This window comes from Cebus imitator, unplaced genomic scaffold (assembly GCF_001604975.1).
Source record: "Cebus imitator isolate Cc_AM_T3 unplaced genomic scaffold, Cebus_imitator-1.0 Scaffold9, whole genome shotgun sequence".
Lineage (NCBI taxonomy): Eukaryota > Metazoa > Chordata > Mammalia > Primates > Cebidae > Cebus > Cebus imitator.
The window spans coordinates 12,565,492-12,575,134 of NW_016107324.1; the positions used below are offsets into that span (position 1 = coordinate 12,565,492).

The window sequence follows — 9,643 nt, forward strand, 5'->3', positions numbered from 1 at the left end:
CTTGTCACAGCTGCCACACCCTCTTTAAGACCCTGGCACCATAATTAGGATAATAGAATCTCTGGGCTTGGAGGTATCTTTGAGGTCATTTAGTTAGAAAGGGTGGCAGCTGTTCTCTTTACCACGGAGTTTGAGAATGACAGCTCATTTCTTTTAATGGGAGGTGCAAAATATGTCTGGGGCTGTAGTCTCTGTGGGCAATCCCATAAAAGATAAAGCTACGATAAACAAATGTGACGCTTGAAATACGTTCTAGGCTGGAAAGGGCAATGGGAAGAAATATGGCTTACTGGAGCTCTGATACAATGTAAAAACGAACAAAACCCAAAAACACCCTGGCAGGGATATAATGTCAGGCCCTTGAATTCAGAATAGAGGCCCACAAAAGGGATCCTGATTGACACAGGTCAACCCTGTGTCAAAGAAGAAAGAGTCTCCGTTTTACTAGCTCTGAAGAACTAGCCATCCTCAAGTCGCTTCTTCTTTGCCCTGTTATAAGAAAGCTGGGAAACTCTCTCCTTTTCCAGGAAAGAGGATGAGGGAAGGGAATTAAGGGTCATGAACGAGAAAAAGCAGATAGAGGTTCTGAAATGTCTGAATAGTGGTAAATGCAATCGTCCTGGAAGCAAGGGAAGGTATTTCTCGCCCTCTCAAGGTCCCTTCGGTTCAAGGATACCGTCATTCTCCGGCTCTGCTAAGGGGAGGGCCTGCAACGTCCATGCTGCCATGGAAACGCGCCGCCGTGTTCCTTTTTCTTACGTGGGGCGGGGCACTCTGCCTCAGCTGCCTATCATCCATAGGATTTTTTGAGTGGCGGGCAGTAGCAGCGAATGGACGATCCGACATTGTGTGACGCGCCGGGAAAGGGGGAGTTCGCGGCCGGTGGTGGCGGTGGCGACAGCGGCGACCTGGGGATCGATCTGGAGGGACTTGGGGAGCGTGCAGAAACCTCTTGCTCGAGTGCGAGGGACCTCCCGCCGGGATGCCTGGTACTGTTTGGAGAGAAATGGGAGTGCAGTGGGCTCTGAAGGCCTGGATTTCGGGTCTGAAGGGATGGCTGACCGGAGGGGGCGGGGTGGCAAGCATGGCGGCGGTGACGGGGAAGGGGTTGGAGGGCCCTGAGGAGGGGGTGGGGAAACGGTAGCTAGGAAGGCTTGGTGGTCGTGAGGAAAGCTGAAAGATTGTGTGGCTTCTGGCGAACAGATACTACAAAGCAGTCTTTTGGGGGTCGGTAGAGGCGCCAGAAGGACGTTGGGAGAGTTGTGGGGTGGGGGGGGTGGAAAAAGGGGCGGGGAGAAAAAGAGGTTAGGAAGGAGGGGAAAGGGTGTCTACGAGAAGGTGATGAAAAAGAAGGAGGGATAGGCAGGCTTATTGTAAATAACGAGGAATGGGTGACTTGGTAGGCATGATAGGAAAGTGCTTGCAGCAGTTATAAATAAAATATTCTAATTGGAGGAGTCCTGAACTGGTCCCCTTTCCCAGATCTTGTACTTCCGCCCATTATTTAGGCTTAGACTGCGTGAGCAAGGCTAGTCCGTTACACGGAACTGATCTTTTGTTATTCCATTCCAGGGGAGCAGATGGACCCTACTGGAAGTCAGTTGGATTCAGATTTCTCTCAGCAAGATACTCCTTGCCTGATAATTGAAGATTCTCAGCCTGAAAGCCAGGTTCTAGAAGATGATTCTGGTTCTCACTTCAGTATGCTATCTCGACACCTTCCTCATCTTCAGACGCACAAAGAAAATCCTGTGTTGGTGAGTGATGTCTTGTTTGAAAATGATTGAGCAGATTTTTTTTTCTTTAAACCTAGAACAACCAGCAAACGTAAGTATTTAGAAGATCATTATCTTCTCAATAAAGTTGATTGGAAAAATTGTTCACAAATAGTATGTTTCATTTTGAACTATTTCATATATAATGGAGATATTTTGTATGTGTATTTTTTAGGATGTTGTATCCAATCCTGAACAAACAGCTGGAGAAGAACGAGGAAACAGTAATAGTGAGTTCAATGAACATCTGAAAGAAAACAAGGTTGCAGGTGAGATTTTTAAAGCCGTTGGTCCCCTTTGCGTTTTTGGGGTGCCCTTGTTGGAGCTGAGTGGATTTAAACTTTATTTGATTGTGTCGAATGTATGTAAGGGAGCCTACTGTGGTATCTGCATAGTAGGCACTCAAAATTTGATGTGCTAGTGTCACTGATTAGATTGGTATTGTCTGTATTCTTGATTTTGTATTAAAGTTTGGTGGTAAATATCCTTTGTGCTAATATTCATTTGTTTTTTTCAGACACTGTGGATTCTTCTAACTTGGACACATGTGGTTCCATCAGTCAGGTCATTGAGCAGTTACCTCACCCAAACAGGACAAGCAGGTATACAGTGTTTGAAGGAGTTTAAGTGTGTTATCGGATTGGCTCTTTTATCTGTACCTCTTGCCTCATTCAAAGGATAAAAGGATTAATCTTTTTCTTGTGGATTAGGAAATGGGACTGGAGGATTGTATTAGTATAATGTTAGTACTGATAGTTGGAATCTCTTTTGTAAAGGTAATAACAATTTTTATGCTTTATTGTTCAAATCATTATCTGTCTTGTGCATGTGAAACAAAATAAGCATTCCTGTTAGTAGAAAAAAATCATTCAAAAGTATTTAGGGGCCAGGTGGGTTGGCTTGTGCTTATAATCCTAGCGTTTTGAGAGGCCGAGGCAGGTGAATCACTTGAGGTCTGGAGTTTGAGACCAGCCTGGCCAACATGGTAAAACCGCATCTGTACCAAAAATACAAAAATTAGCCAGTCATGGTGGCATGCACCTGTAATTCCAGCTATTCAGGAGACTGAGGCAGGAGAATCGCTTGAACCGGGGAGGTGGAGATTGCAGTGAGCTAAGATTGTGCTGTTGCACTCCAGCCTGAGTGACAGAGTGAGACTCCATCTCAGGAAAAAAAAAAAAAGCATTTACGAGTATTATCAGAACTATTAGGCATGTTTTCCATCTACCAATCGAAGTACCCCATCAGTTTTAGATCCAGGGTGTTTAATTCATACCCTAAGCAAGATTCATCTTTTACTATGTCTTATGCACATCTTTATAGTATCCATGTTTTGAGTTCATCCTCTGTGTTGGGTCCTGTACTGGATGTTTGACATATAGTATAATCTTATTTCATCCTATTCTTAAAGCAGCTGTTCAATGAAGACATTATATTATTTCCATGGTATAGAGGGGAAAATTGATGGGCAAAGAAATTAGATAACTTACTCTAGAGTACATTGCTAGTAAGTGACAGAGCTGGGCTTTGAACCTGGTCTTTGTGACTAGAGTGCCTCCAGTTTCTTTCTAACTAGTCAGTGCTTCTCAGTCTTCTGCCCCAATTGTCCTAAGATCCAAGGAGAATGTAGAGAACTTTAGGAGTTTTTGGGTGTAGAAAGGGGAGGTGTTTAGAGAGGAGAATGTTAACTTGAAATGGTTAAAGACTTAATTTTTTCTTAAAAAGAAATGGTTTTTGGCTGGGTGGAGTGGCTCATGCCTGTAATCCCAGTACTTTAGGAGTCTCAGGCAAGACGATCATTGAGCCCAGGAGTTTGAGATCAGCCTGGCAGATCTCAATGAGACCCTGTCTCTACCAAAGAAAAAAAAAAAAAAAAAAAGAAAAGAAAAAAAATGGACTGGGTGCGGTGGCTCATACCTGTAATCCCAGCACTTTGGGAGCCTGAGGTGGGCAGATTACCTGAGGTCAGGGGTTCGATACCAGTCTGGCCAACATGGCAGAACTCTGTCTCTACTAAAAATACAAAAATTAGCTGGGCGTGGTGGCAGGTGCCTGTAATACCAGCCACTCAGGAGGTTGAGGCAGGAGAATCACTTGAACCTGGGAAGCAGAGGTTGCAGTGAGCCAAGATGTCTCCACTGTACTCTAGCCTGGGCAGCAGAGCAAGACTCTGTCTCAAAAAAAAAAAAAAAATTAGCAGGGCATGGTGGTGTGTGCCTGTAGCCCTGCTATTCAGGAGGCTGACGTAGAAGGATCACTTGAGCCTGGAAGATTGAGGCTGCACTGAGCCATGATTGTACCACTGCACTCCAGCCTAGGTGACAGAGTGAGACCTGTCTCAAAAAGAAAAGCTTTTTTGGAGGTGTGTTTTATTTTATATTCTGTGTTCGTTTGTACATAATTTCTTTTTTCTCATGAATCATCAAGTAAAATAAAAGCTTTAGAACAACCTGCAAACTGATGGGCTCATTGGGGCCTGCAGAAGGGTCTTTTTTGGCCTGCATAGGTGGTAAAATGTTAATATGTTTGAATTAATTGAGAGAATTTTAAAATGGGGAAATATCTCATAAAACTTAGATTTCCAGCTTCTAGCATTTCTCATCTCCACTGGCAACACTTGGCTGGGGTTATGAGTAGCCATCAACCTCTGCTTAATTAACCTCAGCTAATTTTTTGAACATTAGTGGTATAATTTGCCATAGTCAGTACAATTCACTATTGTACTTAGATACTGAGACCAGGTGTTCTTTTGTCATTTATCATAGTTGTTGTGCTTTTGTTTTTATGCCCAGTTGCTTCACTCATCTGTGTTATCTTGCTTTGATTTCTGTGGGCATTTAAGTTTATGGTACCTCTTTAGGAATATGTGCCAGGCTTATCTGTGTATTTGTGGTTCAGCATCCTGGTTTTAGCCAGTGGGGACAGGAAGTATGGACATCCCTCATTGTGAATAAAGCAATGGTGTTTGAGAGGTTTCATGCTACTTCTTTTCATGTTAAATAAATGTGCAGGCACTGTGGCATGTGCTTTAAAGGGGCTTTTGCCGTTGTGGAGCTTATAATAGGAGAGTCGGATGTTAAATGAGTCATTACATCAATAGCTATTCAATTACAATTGTTATCATTGCAAAGAGGAAAAAAATACATATAACCTAATATGAGGGATAAGGGAATACCTCTTTGTGGAATATAGTCTAAACAATAAATATGAATTTGCTAGGCATAGTTGAAGGGTAGGGGAGTAATGTACAATGTGCAAGGAAGAGCTTTCCAGTCAGAATGAACTGTGTGTGCAAAGGCCATTAAACTGGAAAGAATTTGGAGTTGATTCCAAAAGAATGAAATCTCTTCAAGGCACTTTTTATTTTTTGAGACGGAGTCCCGCTGTTGTTGCCCAGGCTGGAGTGCAATGGCGTGATCTTGGCTCACTGCAACTCTGCCTCCCAGGTTCAAGCAATTCTCCTGCCTCAGCCTCCTGAGCAACTGTGATTACAGGCATACACCACCATGCCCAGCTAATTTTTTGTATTTTTAGTAGAGATGGGGTTTCACCATACTGGTCAGGCCGATCTTGAACTCCTGACTTGGTGATCCACCTGCCTTGGCCTCCCAAAGTGCTGGATTACAGGTGTGAGCCACTTCACCTGGCCAAATCCATCGATTTTATTCACATTTCCTGTTTTACTTCTTTTTGTATGTGCCTGTGAATATGTGTGTATTAAGTTTTATACAGTTTTATCACCTGTGTAGGTTTGTATGTGTACCACTATAGTCAGGATGCAGTTCTAACACCGAAAGGATGCCTTGCCTTTTTTTTTTTTTGAGATGGAATCTTGATCTTGTTGTCCAGGCTGGAGGGCAGTGGCTCAATCTCGGCTCACCACAGCCTCCGCCTCCTGAGTTCAAGCAATTCTCCTGTCTCAGCCTCCTGAGTAGCTGAGATCATAGGCATGCGCCACCACGTCCGACCAGTTTTTGTATTTTGAGTGGAGACGAGGATTCTCCAAGTTGGTCAGTTTGGTCTTGAACTCTTGACCTCAGGTGATCTGCCTGCCGTGGCCTCCCAAAGTGCTGGGATTACAGGTGTGAGCCACTGTGCCCGGTCTGCCTTGCCCCTTTATAGCCATATTTACCTCCCTCTTTTGCATCGCAACCCATGGCAACCATTCATCCCTTCTTCATGTGTAAAAATATCATTTCAGGGGCCGGGCGCGGTAGCTCAAGCCTGTAATCCCAGCACTTTGGGAGGCCGAGGTGGGTGGATCACGAGGTCAAGAGATCGAGACCATCCTGGTCAACATGGTGAAACCCCGTCTCTACTAAAAATACAAAAAATTAGCTGGGCATGGTGGTGCGTGCCTGTAATCCCAGCTACTCAGGAGGCTGAGGCAGGAGAATTGCCTGAACCCAGGAGGCGGAGGTTGCGGTGAGCCAAGATTGTGCTGTTGCACCCCAGCCTGGGAGACAGAGTGTGACTCCGTCTCAAAAAAAAAAAAAAAAAAAAAAAAAAAATCATTTCAAAATACGATATAAAATGGGATCATATGTTATCTAATCTTTTGGGATTGACTTTTTAGAGACAGGGCCTCACTCGCTTGCCCGGCCTGGAATGCAGTGGCAAGGTCATGCTTACTGTAACCTGCACCTCCTGGGCTCAGGCAATCCTCCCTTCTCAGCCTCCCAAGTAGCTGAGATAACAGGCACAGGCCACCACACCCAACTAATTTTTTAAACTTTTTTTAGAGATGGAGTTTTGCTATATTGCCCAGGCTGGTCTCCAATGCCTGGGCTCAAGTGGTCCTCCTGTCTTACCTTCCCAGAGTGCTGGGATTACAGGCATGAGCCACCATGCTTAGCCCTGGGATTGGCATTTTCAGTCAGCATAACTTCTGGGAGATCCATCCATGTTTTTGCATCTATCAGTAGTTCATTTTTATTGCTGAGTAGTCTTCCATGCTGTGGATGTACTATAGTTTGTTTAACCATTCATCTGTTGAAGGACATCTGGGTTTTCTCCTGGTTTTGACTACTATGAAGAAAGCTGCTATAAACATGTATGTACAGGTTTTTCTTTTCTTTTTGTTTTTTTTGCGATGGAGTCTCTCTGTGTCACCCAGGTTGGAATGCAATCTCAGCTAACTGCAACCTCCACCTCCCAGGTTTAAGCGATACTCCTGCCTCAGCCTTCCGAGTAGCTGGGAGTACAGGCGTGTGCCACCATGCCTGGCTAATTTTTATATTTTTAGTAGGACGGTATTTCACCATGTTGACCGGGCTGTTCTTGAACTCCTGACCTCAGGTGATCGGCCTGCCTCAGCCTCCCAAAGTGCTGGGATTACAGGTGTGAGTCACTGCGCTCGGCCATATGTACAGGTTTTTCTGTCAACAGGTTTTTCATTTCTGTAGGATAAATGCCGAGTTTTGCAATTGCTGGGTCTTAGTAGTTGCATGTTTGGTTTTTTAAGAAACTACCAAACTGTTTTCAGGAGCAGCTGTACCGTTTTATAGTCCTACCAGCAATGTATGAATGATCTAATTTTTGTTTCATCCTCACTGGTATTTGGTGTTTTCGCTATTTTTGTGTGTGTGTGATAGAGTCTCACTCTGTCACGCCCAGGCTGGAGTGCAGTGGCTCGGTCTTGGCTCACTGCAACCTCTGCCTCCTGGATTCAAGCAATTTTCCTGCCTCAGCTTTCTGTAGCTGGGATTACAGGTGCCTGCCACCATGCCCAGCTAATTTTTTGTATTTTTAATAGAGGTGGGGTTTCACAATGTTGATCAGGCTGGTCTTGAACTCCTGACCTCAGGTGATCTGCCCGACTTGGCCTCCCAAAGTGCTGGCATTACAGGCATGAGCCACCGCACCCGGTCCGCACTATTTTTTTAGCCATTACAGGTCTATAGTGATACCTCGTTGTTGCTTCAGTTTATATTTCCCTAATGGCTAATGATGGTGAGCATCTTTTCACGTGTTACTTGCTACCTGTCATTTTCTTCAGGGAAATAAATGTCTGTTCATATCTTTTGCCTATTTTCTAATTGGATTGTCTTTTTACTGTTGTGTTTTGAGAGATCTTTATATATTCTAGATACTAGTCTTTCGTAGAATATGTGTTTTGCAAATATTTTCTCCCACTCTATCCTTTCTTTTTCTTCATAGGGTTTTTCATAGGGCAATTTTCAATTTTGGTCAGACCTGTTAAATATTTTTAACAGAATAATATAAATCATTTCCTTTTTTTTTTTAAAGACAGAGTCTCACTCTGTCACCTAGGCTGGAGTGCAGTGGTGCAGTCCCAGCTCACTGCAATCTCTGCTGTTCGAGTTCAAGCGATTCTCCTGCCTTAGCCTCACCCTGAGTAGCTGGAATTACAGGTACCTGCCACAGTGCCCAGCTAATTTTTGTAGTTTTTAGTAGAGATGGGGTTTCACCATCTTGGCCAGGCTGGTTTTGAACTCCTGACCTCATGATCCACCTGCCTCGGCCTCCCAAGTGCTGGGATTACAGGCGTGAGCCACTGCTCCCAGCCAAATCATTTACTTTAAAAAGGGCTTATAGACCAGGCACAGTGGCTGACACCTATAATTTCAGCACTTTGGGAGGCCAAGGCGGGTGGATCGCTTAAGCTCTGGAGTTCAGGACCAGCCTGGACAATATGGTGAAACTCCATCTTTACCAAAAATACAAAAAAATTAGCTGGGCATGGTGGCACACATCTGTGGTTCCAGCTACTTAGGAGGCTGAGGTGGGAGGATTGCTTAAGCCTGGGAAGGAGAGTTTGCAGTGAGCTGTGATCATGCCACTGCACTCTAGCCTTGGCGGCAGAGTGAGACCCTGCCTCAAAAATAAATAAGTAAGTAAATAAATAAATAAATAAAATAAAATGAAAAGGACTTATGATGAAAAGCAGAGAGTCCTTCTTCACCCTTGATCCCTTTTCATAAAGGCAACTGTCTTTAACTGTTTGTGCTTTTACTTCTGGGAGGTTATCTCCCTACCTCTAATACTATTATGAAACTATAAATGTGTTTTATATGTAAAGTAATTCTATTGTACTGTCATTTCTTGTTTTATCAGATTAAGACAATTGAGTTCTGATAATGAAAGATAGGATAACTGAGCAACACCCTCCCAATTTTTTAAAATTTGTTTTCACTCTCCCAATTTTTGATAATAGTTATTTTAATTCTTCTACTGGCTCCTTTTATACCTCTAAATAATATATTTAAACCTTTGTTTTCTCTTTCCAGGAACTTTAGACAGTGGAGAAAAGTTTAACATCAGTATGGTTTTTTGTCTGTAATCTGAATTATTTCATCCTTTTTCTGATTCATCTAATCATTGTCCAAAATTTTTTGAGGTTTTTTTTTTTTTGAGACAGAGTCTTGCTTTTTGCTTTGTTGCCTAGGCTGGAGTGCAGTGGCACCATCTCTGCTCACTGCAACTTCCACCTCCTGGGTTCAAGTGATTATTGTGCCTCAGCCTCCCGAGTAGCTGGAATTATAGGCGAGCACCACAACGCCTGGCTAATTTTTGTATTTTTAGTAGAGACACAGTTTCACCATGTTGGCCAGGCTGATCTCGAACTCCTGACCTCAAGTGATCTGCCCAACTCTGCCTCCCAAAGTACTTTTTTATTTTGTATTTTCTATGTGTCAGGTGTTGTTGGATTTGGGGATTACAAAGTGATCAGAAAAAATAAAAATCCTAGACCTTAGTGTAGTTTACATTCTTGTGTAGGGTATAGAAATATATGATAAGTGGCCTGGCGCGGTGGCTCAAGCCTGTAATCCCAGCACTTTGGGAGGCCGAGGCGGGTGGATCACGAGGTCAAGAGATCGAGACCATCCTGGTCAACATGGTGAAAC

General features: G+C 43.6%; 1 protein-coding gene across 2 annotated transcripts in view; it reads left to right on the forward strand.

Moving 5' to 3' along the window:
• The first annotated feature begins 841 nt into the window (after positions 1–841).
• Positions 842–9,643, forward strand: part of TP53BP1 (tumor protein p53 binding protein 1) — a 91,311-nt gene continuing 82,509 nt past the window's right edge. For both annotated transcript variants that reach the window (XM_037744787.1, XM_017546196.2), the window contains exons 1-4: positions 842–989; positions 1,573–1,757; positions 1,951–2,044; positions 2,293–2,377. In XM_037744787.1, the coding sequence (XP_037600715.1) occupies positions 983–989; positions 1,573–1,757; positions 1,951–2,044; positions 2,293–2,377 (371 nt within the window). In that variant the 5' untranslated portion in view covers positions 842–982. The remainder of the gene's footprint in view (positions 990–1,572; positions 1,758–1,950; positions 2,045–2,292; positions 2,378–9,643) is intronic.